This window comes from Hyaena hyaena, unplaced genomic scaffold (assembly GCF_003009895.1).
Source record: "Hyaena hyaena isolate Hyena2069 unplaced genomic scaffold, ASM300989v1 scaffold_793, whole genome shotgun sequence".
NCBI lineage: Eukaryota > Metazoa > Chordata > Mammalia > Carnivora > Hyaenidae > Hyaena > Hyaena hyaena.
In genome coordinates, this window is record NW_024081426.1 from 248,727 (window position 1) to 269,200 (window position 20,474).

The 20,474-nt window shown below is 42.5% G+C and overlaps 1 protein-coding gene across 2 annotated transcripts in view; it reads left to right on the forward strand.

The window, feature by feature from the left end:
- PAPPA2 (pappalysin 2) overlaps positions 1 to 20,474 on the forward strand; it is a 271,505-nt gene that overhangs the window by 23,877 nt on the left and 227,154 nt on the right. For both annotated transcript variants that reach the window (XM_039219146.1, XM_039219147.1), the window contains exon 2: positions 10,419 to 11,490. In XM_039219146.1, coding sequence (XP_039075077.1) covers positions 10,419 to 11,490 — 1,072 coding nt within the window. The remainder of the gene's footprint in view (positions 1 to 10,418; positions 11,491 to 20,474) is intronic.

Sequence of the window (20,474 nt, forward strand, 5' to 3'; positions counted from 1 at the left end):
AATATTTGAAATATTTTAGTATAGTGAGAAAATCTTGGGCTTTTTGGTCAAACAGACTTGGTTTTGATCCCTGTCTCTAGCCCTTCCTAAACAGATATAAGACTGTAGGGGACTTGCTTAACTTCTATGATCCTCAGTGTTTTGGTCTGTAACTGAGGATAATAAAATCAGCACATACATTTGTGGTCGGGTTTAACAGGGGTGGCACCTGTCCAGCGTCTTGGGCATAGTAGACCTTTCATAAAATGTAGTTTAGGTCTCTTTATTTCCTCTCATTGTAAGCAGCAGATCTCCTGAGTGCGAAGAAAGAACCTAAGAAATGGAAAGAAGCAGGATTGTTCCTCTACAGGGGCCACCTTTAAAAACTTAACCTATTAAATAGTAGTCTGTAAGTCTTTAGCTATGATGTTTGCTACTATTAGAATCTCTCATAAACACTCAGGAAGACTGTATCCCAGTTTGAAGAAAGCTTTTCTCCTTGACAGAAATGGACTCTATTAATTCCAAACACAATTTATAATACTACACAACTAGATGCAAAGGAGTTTTTCCTGAAGACCCACATGAGCATGTAGCTCTGTTAAGATACCCATGGTCTCAATGGGTGCCTGGGTGGCTCAGTCGGTTAAGCATCCGACTTTGGCTCAGGTCATGATCTCATAGTTTGTGTATTCGAGCCCCACGTTGGGCTCTGGGCTGACAGCACAGAGCCTGGAGCCTGTTTCGGATAGTGTGTCTCCCTCTCTCTTTATGTCCCTCCCCCACTTGTGCTCTGTCTCTCTCTCAAAAATAAATAAACATTAAAAAAAAAAAAAGATACCTATGGTCTCTACATATGAGTTTTGGAGTTGACAGCAGAAATACAGTGAATCAGATGTACTCCCCCAGCTTACTTTCCTTCTTCTCAAACCTTAGATTAAATTCAAGGTAAGGTGCTTGGACAGTTTTCAATTTAGCAAACATTGATACATAATGGAAGCCAGTTCTGAGCAAAAGCTGGAAGAAAGATTCTTAAAGTTTTAAGACGGCATAGTCCAAATGTTTGGCTTCATTACCACCACCATTTTTCAGGTTACATCATTTAATCTCATTTTTCCAACCCATGGGCTATCATAGTTCAGTCTGGTGTTGAGTGATTTCATAAATCATGTTAAATGACTTGGTCATTTCTGTTCCTCCCAAGAATGTGACTTTGATGAATAAACAGCAGTTATAACACGTTTGCTTTTATCACATATATATCCAAACTTGTAAAAATCTCAATGTTACACAAGCTCAGAGTTTTACCATGTATAGTGTGTTGGCTTAGATTGTGTTGGTTTTATTAGCCTCCACTCTGCTAGACTGAGAAGAGAGAAGTCTGTTAAATGGGGATTTGGTAATTTTTCTTCTGAATCAAAGTCCATCCTGCTCCTACCTGATAGAGTTAAGAAAGCGGGTCTTGTGTCCCTCTTGAGAACTGTGCATGACCTCACAGGCTGCTCTGTGATCCCATTTTGTGGTTGAAGGGGTTGAACAGCAGATCTGGGGCAGACAAGTTGTATTTAACTGGTACAGTTGGTTACTGTGTGCTTAAAATGGATGGCCATTTTAAGGCTCCAAATCCAAAGTGGAAGCGACATTTATCCTTCACTTTTTTTTTTTTTATTTCTTAACTTTATTTCTTTTTTTTTTTTTTTTACAAATAGTTTATTGTCAAATTAGTTTCTACATAACACTCAGTGCTCATCCCCAAAGTGCCCTCCTCCATGCCCATCCCCCCCTCCCCCCCACCTCCATCAGTCCTCAGTGTTTGTCAGCATTCAAGAGTCTCTCATGGTTTGCCTCTCTCCCTTTCCCCCACCATTTCCACCCTTCTTCTCCCCCTTATAGGAGGATTAGGAGGAACTATCCTTCACTTTTTAAAAAAAAAAAACAAAACTTAATATTTTTAGAAGGTTTAGGTATACGATAAAGTTTTAGAGGAAGGTACAGAGATTTCCTATATATCTTCTTCCCCACACATGTATAGCATTTGCCATGATCAGTGTCACTCACCAGAATGGTACATTTTATTTTATTTTATTTTTTACCAAGAACAAACATATATTGACACAGTATAATCAACAGTCTGTAGTTTACTTATGGGTCACCCTTGGTATTGTAAATTCTATGGGTTTGGACCAAAGCAAAATGACATATATCCTTCATTATAACATCACACAGATTATTTTCACTGCCCTTAAAATCCTCTACTCTCTGCCTGTTTGCAGCTCTGCCTGTTTGCATCTTTCCCCTCACCCCTGGCAATCGCTCATCTTTTTATTGTCTTCATAGTTTTGCATTTTCCAGAATGTCATGTGGTTGGAATCATGCTGTATGTAGATTTTTAGATTGGTTTCTTTGACTTTGTAATATGCATTTATGCCTCCTTCATGTTTTGTTCCCCCCATGGGTAGGTAGCTCATTTCTTTCCAGTACTGAGTAACATGCCATTGTCTGTCTACACCACAGTTAATTTATCTATTCACCTACTCAAGGACATCTTGGTTGCTTTCAAGACTTGGCAGTTATGAATAAAGCTGCCCCAAACATCTGTGTGCAGGTTTTTGTATGAACAGAGTTTTTAGTTCCTTTGGGTGAATATCAAAGAGTGTGATTGCTTGATCATATGGTAAGAGTATGTTTAAGTTTTCAAGAAACCACCAAACTGTCCTCCAAAGCAACTGTACCATTTTTCATTCTCACCAGTGATGTAGGAGAGTTCCTCTTGTTCCATATCTTCACTAGCATTTGGTGTTAGTGTTCTGGATTTTGACTATTCTACGGCGTGTATAGTGTCATTTCATTGTTTTAGTTTGCCTTTCCCTGATGACATATGAGGTGGAGTATCTTTCCATATGCCTGTTTACCATTTGTATGTCTTTGGTGAGTTATTGCTTATGATCTTTGGCCGACTTTTAAATTGGGTCATTTCTTTTTTTACTGTTAAGCTTTACAAGTTCTTTGTGTGTTCTGGATAAGAGTCCTTTATCAGATGTGTCCTTTGCAAATATTCTTCCCCAGCCTATGGCTTGTTTTCTAGTTGTCTTGATACTGTCTTTAGCAGTACAATAGCTTTATTTTTATTTTTAATCAAGTCCAGCTTATAAACTATATCTTTTGTGGATCATATCTTGGTGTTGTAGCTAAAATAGTCATCACCAAATCCAAGGTCATCTAGATTTTCTCCTACGTCATCATCTAGGATTTTTATAGTTTTACATTTTGCATGTAGGTCTGTGATCCGTTTTGAGTTAACTTCGGTGAAGACTCTAAGGTCAATGTCTGACTATTTTTTTTGCATGTGGATGTCACTGATCCAGCCCTGTTTGCTGAAGAGACTGTCTTTGCTCTATTATATTGCTCTTGCTTCTGGTCTAAGATCAGTTGACTCAATCTTTATGTGGGTGTATTTCTGGGCTCTCTGTCTTGTTTCAATGATCTGTAAGTCTACTCTACCACTAGTACCACACTGTCTTGATTACTCTAGCTTTATAGTCAGTCTTGAAGTGACATTTCCTCCTTTTAATGATACAAAAACTCAGGTCACCAGGAAAGCACACGCATCTTCTTTACCAGTCAGGGGGAGAAGGAGGCACTTGGCAGCTTGTGTCTGTTTTCCTTTTCAGTCTTTCCCATGGTGGAAGTGGCTCAGATGGGCTCACCAGAACCAACAGGACTCACCGAAAAGGAAAACAATATGAGATCACAATACCTCTGTTCTAACGTACTCTCTGCACCCAGCCTGACACCCAGCTTCTCGGGGCCTCGGGATCTTCATCTATACAGTGAGGCTCGTGATCATTATCCTGCTTAGCTCATAAGATGGTGTTACCATTTCAGTGATCGTTACACAAGATTGCTTTGGAAAGCTCAAGTACTATATAAATCCGAGATACCTTTTTAAAAAAATGTTTACTTATTTACTTGTTTTGAGAGAGAAATAAATAGATAGGCGGAGAGAGAGGGAGAGAGATAGAATCCCAAACAGGCTCCACCCTGTCAGTGCAGGGCCCCAAATGGGGCTTGACCTCATAAACCGTGAGATCATGACCTGAGCTGAAATCAAGAGTCAGGATGCTTACCTGACAGACTATAAACTAAAACAATGAGGTAACACTACTCATATTGTAGAATAGCCAAATAGCTGGGTGCCCCAAATGGGAGACATCTTTACATGCTAAGGAATCAGAGAAAAAAACACAAAAGAACACCACATCCCAACTTAGAAGACTCAGCTGAAGTGGGTATTTGATATAAGGAATTTTACAGTAAATGTTTCTGGATGAATGGTCATGACCTTGGTTCTAGGAATGTCTGAACTTGCATCTTGGAGTTCCTTGGCTTTACGTCTCCCTAACCTTTTCAGACAGTCTTAATGGTGAAAAGAATACCCCTAGTTTCATAGGAAGATTTAGCTACAATCAAATTATTAACAGTGCTCAAAAGCTGCCATTTAATAACTTGAGGGACAATTTCTGCCCTGTGACCTCCATATTTTCATAGAGAGATTCTTTGGCGGTTCATATAACTAGACTTCTAACCGTCAGCATATCTCACTGTAGTTCCTTATTTAAGGCGTATCCTTCACACTGTACTGAACTCTTCATGATGTCCAATAACCATTTGATCACTAGAAATTCCACAGCACAAATAGTGAGATTGGCAGCTACTACTGCTTTGTAAATATCCATTGAGCAAGTGTGTGGGTGGACTGACTGCACGGAACTCTTGTAGTGTTCATGTATTTCTCGTGCCACAGCTGTCCATCTGCAGGCTTTGGAAAGTTCCTTAATTGCAGTTGGACCAAGTGTGCAAGGCAAGGCCAGCCATGGGGTGTTTCATGCTGCCATTCCTTTGTGTGCTCTCGGGATAGCAGAGACTGTTGGCAGCAGTAGGGAAATCTCCAGCTAGTCCCTGACTTACTCAGTCCAAGCCCCTTACTGTGTTATGCAAGACCTACTTTGACCTGTTTCCACCCCTGGTGCCTGCCATCTTGCTATCCCCACTGCCTAGAGTGATCCATGATTCTTTCTCCTGGCCAGCTCTTACTCACTCTTCAAGGGCAGGTTTTGGCCTTATCCCCTTAGGAGATTTCTCTCTGGATGATATGAGATTAGGCTCTGTCTTCACTCACCTATGTCCTCTTTGATCTTATGTTCTGATAGACTGAAGTTATCTCATAATATTTCCACTCACCCATGAGACTATAACTCCTTAAAGGCAAAGCTTGCTTTTTCTTCCGAAGCTGAAATGAGTTTCTATGTCTGCCATGACTGGGATGTTCAGTAAATGTTTGATGAACGAAAATGACTAATTCCAAGCGAAATTTCATTTTCCACAAGGAGCAAGACAGCAAAATGAAATGTGAATTCTTTGTGGTTTAATAGGGTGACAGTCCTCCAAGCAACTAAGCATGATCCTCTCCCCACTAGCTAGGGCTGAAGTGTGGAGCTTCAAGTTACAGGTTCAGTGGTGGGGTTATATCTATATTTGAGCAGAGACTGCAGTTTTAGCCCTACTATACTGGTTTATTCAGTCTCAAGAGAGAAGAGGATTATAATTTTCTGTCCACGTCCTCCACGTTGGAGGAAAGGATGGTTACTAGTATGGACTATAGACGATATGGGAGGACAGAGATATTTACTTACTTTGTCCTTGGGAATTTAGAAAATCCTCACAAGGACGGACTCAAGATTTCATGAAAGAAGTTGGGGCCGACAGCAGTGATTATAAGGAAGATGTAAGCCACACCATGCTTCAGTGCCACAGTTTCTTCTTTTAGAATAATAGGTCTTTCACGGGGAGCATGGGATATTTATTTTCATTTCAGTGGTCTTAAATATGAGTTTTCTTAGAGATAATACAAAGCCCCAATTAATGATCAGTTCCTAGACCATCAGGTAACTACATTCTCTGTCAATATCATATCTGTGTGCTATTCCTAGCAAGCCCTTATTTCTTTTAGCTGCCTCTCATTCCGTTAGTTTGCTGAATTAATGAGCAAGTACGTGCGATGCTTGCACAGGTTGTCCTAAAATGCCTGATCAGATGGGACTCTTTAAGTAAATGGCTTAAGCAGTTTCAAATGAGCTTTCCACTTTCATGTCTGATTTAACTTTGATAACCGTCTTTCTAGTTCTTCTTCACTGACTGGAAAATACTATGAGTCCCAACTTCTGTCTTCTGCATTTCCATACACTAGGCAGCAGTGAGAGGATGGACTTCTTTTGTAAACATATGGAGTAGCCGCAGAACGTATATTTGCAGAAGTTTCACATGGGGTTTAGGTCTGCAGTATGGCTGATAACCTTGGTGTCTTAGTTTGGGTTGCTGTCACAAATATCCCATCGACTAGGTGGCTTAAGGAAAAGTAATTTCTTTCTCACAGCTATGGAGGCCGGGAAGTGTAAAATCAGGATGCCAGCATATCCAGTGTCTGGTGAGAATCCTCTAACTAACGTGTTTGCAGATGACCCTCCCTTGCACTGTCACATGGCAGAGAGCAGAAGGGGCTAGCTCTCTTCCTCTTCTTTTCTTATTAAAAAAATTTTTTTAAATTTATTTCTGAGAGAGAAAGAGAGAGAGAGAGGGAGACAGCATGAGCAGGGGAGGATCAGAGAGAGAGGGAGTCACATAATCAGAAGACAGGCTCCAGGCTCTGAGCTGCTGTCAGCACAGAGCCTGACACGGGGCTCGAACTCATGAACTGCAAAATCATGACCTGAGCTGAAGTCGACGCTTAACCGACTAAGCCACCCAGGTGCCCCTCTCTTCTTCCTCTTTAAAGGACACTAATCCAAGGGCACCTGGGTATCTCAGTCAGTTAAGCATCTGACTTCGGCTCGTGGTTTATGTGTTCGAGCCCCACGTTGAGCTCTGTGCTGACAGCTCAGAGCCTGGAGTCTGCTTCAGATTCTGTGTCTCCCTCTCTCTCTGCTCATCCACCACTTAAGCTCTGTTTGTCTCTCTCTCTCAAAAAAAATAAACATTAAAAAAAAAAGGACAGTAGTCCCATCATGGGGTTCCATCTTCAGGGCCCAGTTGCCTCCTATGTGCTCCATCCTCCAAATATCACCACAATAGGAATTCAGTTTTCAACATATGAATTTTAGGGGAATACAAATATCGAGCCCATAATAATTGGGTTAGAGAATTCTATTTGCTAAATAATGCTTTTTTTGGGGGTGCATGGAATGAGTGCAGGGTAGTGCTTCAAACCTGTTCTCTTTCTATAGATGAAGTATGAACAGTGTGATACAGCAAATAAAATGCAGTCATCTCAGCACTGGGTGAGGTGTCTCATGCCACCTGGACATCTTATTACATTAGAGAGCAAAGTGTAATTACTTTTGTAATCATTTAAAATGTAATGCTTGTATTTGCTACAGCTCCCAACTAAAATGACTATTTTAGTGCTTTTGTTGAATAAATCTTTTCTAGTATAATTACTAACACTGGATTAATCAGATCTAGACTAGTGTGACAAAATTACGTCTTCTGTGTCATCTACCAAGAAGTTAGAAATACCATGTTAGACACAGTTAATAATTTTATAGCTTCCTATGAGATAAATAAGTAGAAGCAATTATTTTATTGATGCTAAGATGGAAATCCTAAGAACAGTAAGTAAAAGTGTTCAAAATTGCAACTTGATGCCAAATATAAATTATCTGGTAATATACATATGAAACCTAATAATTTATACCTCAACTCACATATAGACAGACCTTGATTTATATTGGTTCAATTTATGATTTTTTAAAAATTTATTTATTGGGAGAGAGAAAGTGAGAGAGAGAGAAGGGGAGGGGTCAGAGAGAGGGAGAGACAGAATCCCAGGCAGGCTCCATGCTGTTAGCACAGAGCCTGACATGGGGCTCTAAGTCATCAACTGTGAGATCATGACCTGAGCTGAGATTAAGTCGGAGGCTTAACCAACTGAGCCACCCAGGCAGCACTTAACTTATAATTCTTTGACTTCATGACGTTGTGAAAGTGACACACATTCAGTAGAAACTGTACTTTTTGAATTCTGAACTTGGATCTTTTCTCGGGCTAGCAGTAGATGATCCAATACTCTCTCGTGATGCTGGGCGGCAGTGGTGTGGCTCCAGTAAGTCCCATGATCACAAGGGTAAGCAATTGATACTCTCCCAGCCATTCTGTGTCCATATAACCATTTTGTGTTTCACTTTCAGTGCAGTATTCAGTAAGTTACATGAGGTATTCAACACTTTATTATAAAACAGTCTTTGTGTTAGATGATTTTGCTGAACGGTAGGCTAATGTAGGTAAGTGTTCTGAGATGTAGGGGGTAGGCTAGGTTAAGCTGTGATATTCATTAGGGTAGGTATATTAAATGCATTTTCAACCTAGGATGGGTTGACAAAGAAGTAACCCCGTCATAAGTCAAGAAAGATCTGTAGAAACATCTATTTATGCACAACAAATATGAAATAGCCTTTCCAATTCTCCCTTTTAAAAGCCAGCAGATATTTACTAGTTAAGAGATTAGTAACTCCATGGTCCTGATATTAAATATTTTAGTACATTTGTTCATAGGTCAGCAGATGGACATAATTAAGGCTACATGGGCTCATGAAAATAAGTTAACCAAACTGAAGCTCTGAAGGAGGGGACTTACTATTGATCTTACTAGATTTGTCTGCCCTTTGGAAAGTCTGTCCAGTATAAGAATCCGTTAAAGCATAAGTCTGTTATGCTCCCTTACCAGACAGACCTCAGTGTGAAAACAACACCCCCCTCAACAAACAAAACTGGAACATCACCATTGCATATACCCCTCACCAGTACTTCAGAGTCTGTTAGAGTTGCTTTCGTTAGAAAGAATGTCTTGTTTATTTTTATTAAAAATTTTTTATGTTTATTTTTGAGAGAGAGAGCGAGTAGGGGAGGGACAGAGAGAGAGGGAGACACAGAATCCGAAGCAGGCTCCAGACTCTGAGCTGTTAGCACAGAGCCTGATGTGGGGCTTAAACCTGAGCCGAAGTTGGATGCTTAACTGACTGAGCCACCCAGGTGCCCCTGTCTCTCTCTCTCTCTCTTTTTTTTAATCACAAGTTAGTGTTTTATGCTAGACACAGAAGTAAAAGTTTTCTAGCATTTATAAAAACGTAGTGACTTCTTTTAAAACACTTGGCTGAAATCAGAAGAGGAGGCCTCATGGCTTTTAAGTCCTGACTGTCCATAGAACACTACTGTTTGGGTGGATTGTGTAGGAGCTCAGAGGAAGAAATACAGTTCTTATAAACCAGGTTGGGGGAGAATACCTTTTGCTGTTGGCCTCAGATATGTGATCCAAAGGCTAGCGGACTTCTCCATTGTTTATTCTTTACTTACAGAAGTGTTTATGAAGCATTTCTTATGTGAATATGGTGCCTCTGTGTAACTTACAAGTAAAATCTGCTCCTGAGACTCTACCTACATACTCATAGTACAAGAGGTGCTGGGAAGGGATGGTGGGTTCGTAACTGCAGATGGGTTTCTGGGAGCATTCAAGACGTCCAAATTGCCTTCGAGATTCCTCTTTTATCTGTGGTTGTGTTTGATTTGACTTCTTTTTCTGGCTTCCAACATATTAATGATCTAACTGTCCAAAAGTAGCCCCTTCTTTGTTTACTCAGTAAGTAAGGCTACGGTAAGGTAGCAGGTGGCATGGAATTAAGCTTCGTTTATCTGGTAAAGTTTCACTTCTATACCGTGGTAGGCATCACCGGTTATAGAACAATCACTCTTATAACCATGTTGACTATTTTTCAGTCTGGGACTGTGGGGCAGTGCAGAATCTGGGGAACAGCTGTTCACTGTGGATGGGCGTCCATGCACTAGAGGGAAGAGTGGGCCGGGAATGATGTCAGTTACAGTGCTCTTTGAGGGACTTCCCGATTCACCTACTCCTTACTGCCCCCCATGAGAACCATCATTTCAATATTCAAATGAGAAAAAAGGATCTTCTGAAGGAGTGGGAGATGAACATCTTTCTTAGAAACTGTGACTGCCCCCACCCTGTGGCTTCTGAGGAAGTGGGGGAAGATGTGGACTCAGTCAGCAAGAGGAACATTTGTGACAAATTCTAGAGCACATTTGTCACTTGCATTAGATACCATCTTTTTCGCTTCTATTCTGATGACTGGAAAATACCAGATAAGTTAAATATGATCGAATCTCAAATCAGATTCCTTTTGGGGATAGAAGTTGCCAGAATGGCCTGCTATGGGGTACTGAACAGGCATCTCAGGTGGGGAATCTGTGTCACTGATTTTTTTTTTCTCACTAAAAACCTACATTCTTACTATTTATATGGGTTTTCTTCTCCCTTTCTCCATCCCCTTTGTATCTGGTATTTCTCCCCTCGATTCTTCCTTCTTTCCCAGGTGTTTTTGATAACTGCTCCCACACTGTCAGTGACAAGGGCTGGGCCCTAGGGATCCGCTCAGGGAAGGACATGGGAAGGCGGGACGCTCGCTTCTTCTTCTCCCTTCGCACCGACCGTGTGAAAAAAGCCACCATTGTGACTGGCCACAGTCGCTACCAACCAGGCACATGGACACATGTGGCAGCCACTTATGATGGACAGCGTATGGCCCTGTATGTGGATGGCACTCGGGTGGCCAGTAGCCCAGAGCAGTCTGGTCCCCTCAACAGCCCCTTCATGGCATCCTGTCGCTCTTTGCTTCTGGGGGGAGACAGCTCAGAGGATGGCCACTATTTTCGTGGACACCTCGGCACCCTGGTCTTCTGGTCGACCGCCCTCCCACAAAGCTATCTCCAGCACAGTCCTCAGCACCCAGCTGGAGAGGAGGAATTGGCCACCCTGATTCTGACAGCCAGTTTTGAGCCCTTGGAAGAACAGTGGGCCCCCTTTAGAGATGGGGAATTCCCATGGCGTGAGGTTCTGCAGGGCTTTGAGCCTGAGCCTGAGATTCTCTCACCCCTGAAGCCCCCTCTCTGTGGACGGACGGCTTGTGACAATGTGGAGCTGATCTCCCACTACAATGGGCACCGGCCCCTCCAGGGGGAGAAGGTGATCCGCTACCGAGTGGTCAACATCTGTGACGATGAGGGCCTGAACCCCACCGTGAGTGAGGAGCAAATCAGCCGGCAGCACAAGGCGCTCAACCATGCCTTCAGCCGCTACAACATCAGTTGGCAGCTGAGCGTCCACCAGGTCCACAACTCCACCCTGCGCCACCGGGTCGTGCTTGTGAACTGTGAGCCCAGCAAGATCGGCAATGACCACTGTGACCCTGAGTGTGAGCACCCGCTGACGGGCTATGACGGGGGCGACTGCCGGCTGCATGGCCGGTGCTACTCCTGGAACCGTAGGGATGGGCTCTGCCACGTGGAGTGCAACAACATGCTGAACGACTTTGACGACGGGGACTGCTGCGACCCCGAGGTGGCTGATGTGCGCAAGACCTGCTTCGACCCTGACTCACCCAGGAGGTAAGGGGCTGGGGCTTGGGGCGTCCTGCTTGCAGGATGCATTTCTTGCATCAGACATCCCATCAGATGTTGATTATTGCACTTTTGTGGAGTACTGGGTGTCTGGTAATTAGGGACACAGGGATGGTGAGGACGAGGGACGGCCCTCCCAGAACTCGTTTTCTGTGGAGTGGACGACGTGTGCATGGTGTAGAGTATGCCTAAAGACATAGGCACCAGGTGCTTGAGGCACAGAAAAGCTGAACAACTTGGTCCACCTGAGGATGCCAGGGGGTCTTCAGAGAGCAAATGAGGCAGACATTGGCAGAGACCAGTTCTCTGTTCTCCATGACCATTCTTCCTGTGGTCTTAGGCTCCCAACAGAGTGACACAGATCTGTGAGGAGGTCTCACGTGCTAGTGTAGTCTCTGGTGCAGCTTGAACAGTTCGGCAGCTTCAGGAACATGAGATATCCCACAACCAACCCCAGGTCTCCTTAAGGCGACCACAGCCTTCCTCTTTTCCCCATTAGATTCCATTCCCTGCACAACATCCAGAAAGAGCCTTTGTAAAAGGTGGATTGGAACCCGTTACTCGCCTTCTTAATTTCTTTCTCCCCCTGTACTTGGAATAGAATCCAAGTACACAGGCTCCGCTACAAGCTGACCCCTGCCTCCTCACATAACTTCCTCCCCCAGCCACACTCACCATCCTCAGTGCACAGCCACCCAGACTCTCTACCATTCCTGCTGAATGGATCCAGTGTGTTCTTGCCCTAGGGCTTTGCAATGGCGGTTTCCTTTTCTTGAGACCCTCTTTCCCTTGGCCTTCCTTTGGTGGGTTTTCTCTTATCCTCTTAGTATCAACTTAAATGGCACCTCCTGGAGAGGAACTTTCCTGATTTACCCTCATTTAAGCAAGCCGCTCAATCACTATTATGCTAGCTAATTTTAATTCTGAATGTAACACTCATCCCTTCTAATGTTTTTCTCCTACATTGGTTTGTCTTTCTTTTGCTTGAAATATCAGCTCTGTGAGATTAGGGCCCTTGTTAACCACTACAGGCCTAGTGCCTAGAATGGCCCTAACATATAGGTGTCTCTCTCATGTTTATTTTACTGAATTAGTGGATTTGATGTGTCTTCTGTTGTGAGACAGAAGCCAACATGAGGATTTCCATTTGATGGTCAATGCCGGAGATGGGGCTTGTTAGAGGGAGGTGAGAAAGGAGGGAGGTGCGGTGGTGAACTTGTTAATTTGTGTATGTGGGCAGAACTTCCTCATTACATAACGGGTACCTTTGTGCAAATTATAAAAAGGCTCACATCTGAACTAGGGAGTAGTGTTGGTGGGAGGAGGGAAGAGTGGGTCTCAGTCCCACCCAGTACCTGAATGGCTGCCTTTGTGTTTGTTGGCCACAACTTGCAGAGTAAACTCCTGGTAGCCCTGTGTGTGGGCAGTCAGTTAATACTGATTAGTAGGTCAGCTTGCAGTTCAGGCATGTGATAGCAAAGATTGGAAATGCGGAATCGGGACACAGTTGAACATTAGAGCCCTTGCTCCACTTAACTAGCTGTATAAACTGTGCAGGTCACTTTCTGAAACTCCTATTTCAGAAAAAAAGAGGGTGAAACTCCTATTTCAGTAATAAAGAGGGTGATTGCAGTGATCCTTTGCATTACCTATATGCTCAGGCTATTTTGTGAGTCAGATGAAATCAGGGATAGAGAAGTGCTTGGTGAGTGAAGTTTTCAATGTAAAAAAAACTCTCCTAATCTAACATTAGTCATTATTGTCACTATTAGACCTGACAGATGGAAAGCCTTTGTTTATATAGTAATAATAAGGGGAATTGATCCCATTCCCAGAAATACTCACATAAGAAAGTTTCTATTTGGGTTTGGTTTTTAGATTTTGATAACATTAAAAGAAGCTAAACCTCACTCATGACGGTGGTTTCCAACTCTCTGGAGAGTCGGGGAGATCGGGCTGGTTCTCATTTTCCTCCTCACTGGTGACAGCAACCCACTGGCATGACTGAGAGCTGTTGTTTCAGGTACGCAGGCATCATTCTTCTTCGAGTGGCCCTTTATGTCTCTAAACACAGCCACTCCCCTACAGTAGGTGTTTATAAACGTTCTCCCTTTACTGCCGCAGAGTTGCCATGGCAACTGATCTCGTTCTAGCTCTAGACCCACACGTGTTTCAAAGCTCCTTACCCCGACACACAACATTCACTTTGTGGAGTAAAGGGAATGATTTCTGCCTTTTTGATAGTTAAAAGTATTTAAATCAAAGTAATAAATGCTTCTGCTTTACAAATATCAAATTGGATTGAAAGACATAAGGAAGAATGACAGCCCCCAGCCTGATTTTTCCCATCCTCTCCTCTCTAACCCTGCACCCATGTTTGATTACTTTACGTGTCTCTTTTGGTACTTACCTCCGTGTCTCCAAATATTGTATTTATATTACTCGATTCGTTGACTTTAAACCTTATGCATGAGCTTTCTCTTATGATAAAGAGGAGACTTTAACTCTTATATTGGCTCCTTCTTCTCCTCTCTGTATTTCCAATGTAGTTCTTTTACTATTTTTAGTTGAATCAATTATGTATATTTACAACTTCATGGCTCTTCTCTTCTCTCTTTCTGCCTTTCTTGCTTTCTGCCTTTCTTTCTGCCTTTCTTTCTCCCTTTCTTTCTCTCTTTCTTTCTCTCTTTCTTTCTTTCTCTGTAGAACAAACTATGATTCTATTATTATATTTCCTTTCTGGTATGGCTTCCTCCCACATCCCCCCCTACCTGTTGAGTCTCCCTTATTTTCCTTTCTTCCTTCCATTATTTAAAAAAAATTTTTTTTACGTTTATTTCTTTTGAGAGAGAGTGAGCAAGTGAGCAGGTCAGGGGCAGAGAGAGAAAGAGAGATAGAATCCCAAGCAGGCTCCGCACCGTCAGCATGGGACCTAATGTAGGGCTTGAACCCACAAACCGTCAGATCCTGACCTGAGTGGAAACCAAGATTTAGACGCTTAACCAGCTGAGCTACCCAGATGCCCCTTCCATCGTTTTTGATATTCTCAGTTCTTATTTATCAGCTAATCTATAATTTTTTTTTGTTTTTTGTTTTTTACATTTTTCTGGAGATTGTCCTTCTAGGTTATTCTATTTTTCTCTCTCTTCCAATCTTGACCAGTTACTTGGGTTTCCAGCACATTTGTCGTCCCGGAACTGCCCTTTACCACTTTTTGGATCAGAGCCACCATATCCCAAGCTGCATGATTACCTTACCAGACATTTAATTTGCAACCTTCTTTTCCTGGATAATCCTTAAGTAACTTTCTATGGAAGAATGTTTTAGGTAACTTTTTCTGAGAAACATTTATTTTTTTTTACAAATAGTTTATTGTCAAATTAGTTTCCACATAACACCCAGTGCTCATCCCCACAAGTGTCCTCCTCCATGCCCATCCCCCCCTCCCCCCCACATCCATCAGTCCTCAGTTTTTGTCAGCATTCAAGAGTCTCTCATGGTTTGTCTCTCTCCCTTTCCCCCACCATTTCCCCCCTTCTTCTCCCCCTTGTTCCTCCGTCAAGTTCCTCCTAATCCTCCTATACGTGCAAACATATGATATTTGTCCTTTTCTGCCTGACTTATTTCGCTCAGCATAACACCCTCAAGGTCCATCCATGGATGGATGCTACACATGGCCAGATTTCATTGTTCTGAGAAACATTTCTTGAAATGTTTTCATTTTGCCTTTACACAAAATCGATAGTTTGCCTTGGTGTAAAATTTTGGGTCGGGAAACCTTATCTCTCAGGTTTTTGAAAAAATTCATTAGCTGCCCCTAGCTTCTCTTTTCATAATGGTGTATCTTTTTAGATGTGGAATTTTTGTTTCCTTTTAAAAGTTGTTTAGAATCTTAGCCTTGTTACTTGGAGGATTTTATGGTATTTTAAACAATCTTTCTTTAGTTGAGCACTCAGTGGTCCTTTTGATTTGGGAATGCATGCCCTTACCTCTGGCAAAGTTTTGCAAATTATTATGTTGATCATGCTTTATTCAGTTTTCTCTTTCCTCTTTTTTCCCCTTGAAACTCTTAAGGATGAATCTGAACCTGTTCTGTCTTTTTTCTCTCATATGTTGTATCTGTTATTTTGTTGTTGTTTTTTTGAGATTTCTTTGAGTTTATCTTCCAGCTCTTCTGTGGAATTTTTCATTTTAGCAATCATATTTTTAGATCTTTTTATTCTTTGACTTTCTATTTTAATCCATTTTTATTTTAAGGATGCAATGTTTTGAGGCTAAAAGTAAGACTTATTGTGATTCTTTTCTCCCCCATGCATTATATCTGATACATCTGTAGTCAACTTTTATTCCCCCCCTCCCTGCCCACCTTAGTGTCTATCTGTCTTTCATGCTGGTAGATTTCCTCAAATGTCTATTGCTTGTTCACAATAGGATCCACACTTTTGGGTCTCTATCATGATCTAAAAAAAGGATAATTAGCTCTGAATTTCTTCTTTTGGAGGAAGAAATCTGCATAGTGGAGAGGAGAGCTTTTCTCTTTCCCAACTCCCTTATGTTTATTTCATATATAGGCTTTTCCTCCCGCTGTCTTCTGCCTTGTATTCTGTATGCTGAATTTTTATTATTAAAAATATTGAGTGTCTTTCATGACTCTTATTGACAAGAACCATATTTTGAAAAACAATCAAGGTCCTGTGATGTGCCAGACACAGCTAAGCAGAGGGACAAATATAAATTATATATAAAGAGTAGGTGTTAACAACTTAGTGGAAAATTTAGTAATTTTATTAAAACTCCCTGGATTTAATTTTATCAAAAGGAAAAGCAGGCCAAGGCACTAAAACAGGAATATGGAGAGGTGCCTGGGTGGCTCAGTCTGTTAAGTGTCTGACTCTTGGTTTCAGCTCAGGTCATGATCTCTCAGTTTCATGGGTTTGAGCCTCACATTGGGCTCTGCTCAGGTAGCGCGGAGCCTGCTTGTGATTTTCTCTCTTCCTCTCTCTCTGCCCCTTCTGCACACATACTATCTCTGTCTCTCTCAAAATAAATAAATAAAACTTATTTAAAAAGCAGAATATGGAATGCAGACTGCTTTCCTGTGCTATAGCTTGGGTTGTTTGAAAGGACTTTGGACTTCTATAGGAGTCTGTGACTTGGTTGAGTTAGTGGTTGACTCTAAATTATTCATATATAGTGTCCTGTTATTACAATTAAATCACAGAGCTCACAATCCCATTATACTGTGACTTTGAAGGGATCCAATGTCAACAGATGCTATAGCGGAGGACACACCTGCAGATAGATTACTAACATGCCTGGACGATGATTGGCATAAGAACAGTCATCCTCATTTTTCAAATCCTACTCAGTGTTCTCCCTTTCCCCACCCTCAGCAAGAAATCTAGCCCAAAGAAGTTCCTCTCCCAAAGGCTCTGAGAAGAGCAGAGAGCCTGAGGCATCCAGCATCAACACATCTGTAACCCAGATGGGTCTATCAAAGGGAGGGTATTTATCAGACTTGGGCTAGTCAGAAGGAGATATGAATTATAGATACATTACCCAGCCAGTTGAACAGATTATCAAGATAGAGGAACTTGGCTAATGGGTAAGGAAGGCTACACAGGCCAGATGTCTCTTTGTACATAGTAGCCACCCTGGGAGAGCATCTACAAGAGCTGAGGGAAAGAAGGGGGTTGAGAGCCCACCTAATAAAATCACAAATGTCATCGACCCCTCCCTATGGTGTATCGGAAGCCAAACCAAGGGAATCTTTCTGCCTTAAGGGAAACTCAGCTTCCCTGACCTTTGCAAGCTTCAGCTTCTTTTGAGTCATGACTTGTTTCTGTTATTTTTCTCTCGAAAATTACATCTCAGAGATGAAAGGCTCTTTGCTGCTGAAACCCCGTTCTATCCCTTGCTCTTTCTCTCCTTTTCATTTCAGAATTGAGCTTAGTATCCAGTCAAGTGTGGAAGAGTGTGCTTGCCTCTCCATTCTGGATTCTGTGTGTCAGATCTCATGATATCATTGTCACAGGGAGAAAAATAAAATAAAAGAAAACAAAGTAAAACGAATGGCTATGCATAGTGTTAAGGGAGCAATCACCCAGTGTCCGACCATGCTTTGAAGCAGAGAGCAGGCTGCCGTGTGTGTGTTTGCTGAAGCTCAGGTCTCTGTGTGTTGGTGATTCACTGTCTCTCTTCTCCTTCCCTGAGTTTTGGCACTTGGGGGAGTCTGAGCAGAAGAACTGCTGCACATGGCGATGCTAGGATGTGGCACGCTTCCCGCTCTCAGGATCCTCAAGAGGGTGGGCCAGGCGATGCCCCACAGGCGTGGCTGAGCATGGCGTCTGCCCTTGGACACCATGGAGTTTGTATCTGAGGACAGGAGGGCAGATGCATGTGCCATCAGAGGGAACAGGTGGCGGGATTGGTGCTGCTGCACAGACTTAGATGCTCAAGATTAGCTGTGCTTCACTCACCCACCCTCTGTGGCTGTTGAGCCAAAGGAATGGTTGGGCAGGGCCCCTGCCGTGGCGGGTCTGGTAAACATCAGCCAGGCTTCATTATAGGTTTCTTTTGAAGTTGGGATTCAAAGTTCCCTGGAGCCAAACATACACACACAGACACACACAGACACACACACACACACAGAGACACACACACACACACGCAGAAAACGAACATTAGGGGTAGAAGAGGGCAGAGGGAAAAGAAATGGGGGAGAAACTTTAAAATGAAACAAGGAAACCTTTCAATCCCTCCCCTTCAAAATGCAAAAGCCGTGTAAGCTGTCAGGAGACGAGTCTCACCTCCTCCTCCGGCAAAGAGAGCAGGAGGGAAGAAGCAAGAAAACGGCTTTACAGGTCAACTTAAAAAGACTGCTGGCAACTAGGAATGTCTCCTGTTTGTTTGCCGACGGGCCAGTTTCTCCATAGTCCCCACAGGTACCCTGTTTTAGGGTAAATGGAATCCACCGTGTTTTCTGTTCACCTGGCTCAGTGAACTTTTCTCCCCAGGTAAGTGAGGGAGAAGTTGTTTTTCTCGTTTTTGTGGTTATTTCTCAGCCAAATAGACAGCCTTGTGAGAGAGCCATGTGGTATGTCTGGGTTAAAAATATTTCCTCTCAGAAAGTTTTTAGGAGAGACCCTAGTCTGCAGCCACATTCAGTTGTTCAAGATACTTGGGCATTTTCCTAGGAGTTGGGGCGCTGGCCCTGGGACTTTGGTCGGATGCCAGTCTGTCTCAGATGATTTCACTTAGGGATGCCTTCCTAGAATTTAAGCCTAGGAATCTGAATGACAGCTTCACACTTACAACAAATGGTTTTTCTTTTTTATTTTTCTCTAGGAACCCTGTCTGGATGTTACTTTAGTAACTGGAGGAAAGTTAAATCTTGTGGGTCTGTCTTCCCCCTTAACCCAGGGAAGTAGGTTGGGGAGAGGGTGGAGCAGATAGCGTCAGAGGTTTTCCTGAGGACGTGTTTCATTGGGGTTCAGTCCCTGGAGGAAGCTTCTGACTCATTAATTCCCTGAACCCCAGTGGGTCTCTCACTTCTCCTCGGGAGCTCTGTCTGCAGACGTGGATGGGCTCCTTAGCTTCATACTTGGATGATGCCTCCTTATCCTTCAAGTCTCCGTTACAATATCACTTCCTCCTTCTTGAGACCATTCCTTTGTCCTCAGATAGCAATAAGCTGTGTCGTTTATATCACTTCTCATCCCCCGCTGGCCACCGCTCTGCTCGGACCCCATTGTCTCTCACCTGTATTATAACGGTAGCCTCTTAACTGGTCTCACCCATTTTGTTCATGCTTCTCCATCTGCAGTCTTTTCTTTTTTATATTTATTTATTTTGAGGAGAGGGAGGGGCAGAGAGAGAGAGAGAGAGAGAGAGAGAGAAAATCCTAAGCAGGCTCCACACTGTCAGTGCAGAGCCCCACATGGGGCTCAGTCTCACAAACGAGGAGATCATGACCTGAGCCAAAATCAAAAGTCGGATGCTTAACCAACTGAGCCACTCAGGTGCCCCTGCCCCCAGTTTGTTTTTTTAACATAGTAGCCAGAGTAATCCTATTAGTATAACTCAGATCAAGACATTTCCTCTGCCCAGAATTCTCCAGCAGCTTCCCAGCTCGTTCGGAGTCCAAGCCAGTAGTACTACTGGGACTTACAGCGCCCTATCTGATCTGGCACTGGTTACTCCTGTGGCTTCATCTCCTATTGGGCTCCCCCCATTTACTGCATTCCTGCCACGCTGGCTTTCTCCATGTCCCTGGACTTGACAGGCAGACTCCTACTGCATGAGCTGTTCAGTGGCTCTTCACCCTGCTAGAACATTCTTTCTCTAGATCTCTACGTGGCTAGTTTTCCCATTTCCTTCCAGTCTTTTTTCAAAGTTACCTTCTAGGCAAAGTCTTCCCTATTGACCTCATCTAAAATTTCACACATTCTTTTGCTTCTTCATGATTTCTTCCTATTTGATTTGTTTTTTAATAGAATTTATCACTTATATATGTATATATGTATATATGTATATACATGTATATATATGTTAGTGATATGTATCATAACATGTATACATACTAACATGTGTATATATGTTAGTGATAAACATATATGTTAATGATAAATATATATGTATATATATTTCTATATGTAAATAAACACACACACACATAGACACACACATATATAATTTTGGTTAATGTCCATTTTCCCCATTTCTCTAAGTTCCATTAGAGAAGCAGTTTTTGTATGTTTGGGTCACTGTTTTACCCTAACATGTAGAATAGCAAAAGAACTGGATGAAGAAGTGTTCAATAATTAATTGTTGGAGAGAAGAATGTTCTCACGTTAGAATGGTGGTTGGCAAACTATGGTTTGGGGGCAAAAGTAGCCTCTCACTTGTTTTTGTAAATGAAATTTTATCAGAATGCGGCCCCATCTGGTTGCTTACTATCATTCATGGCTGCT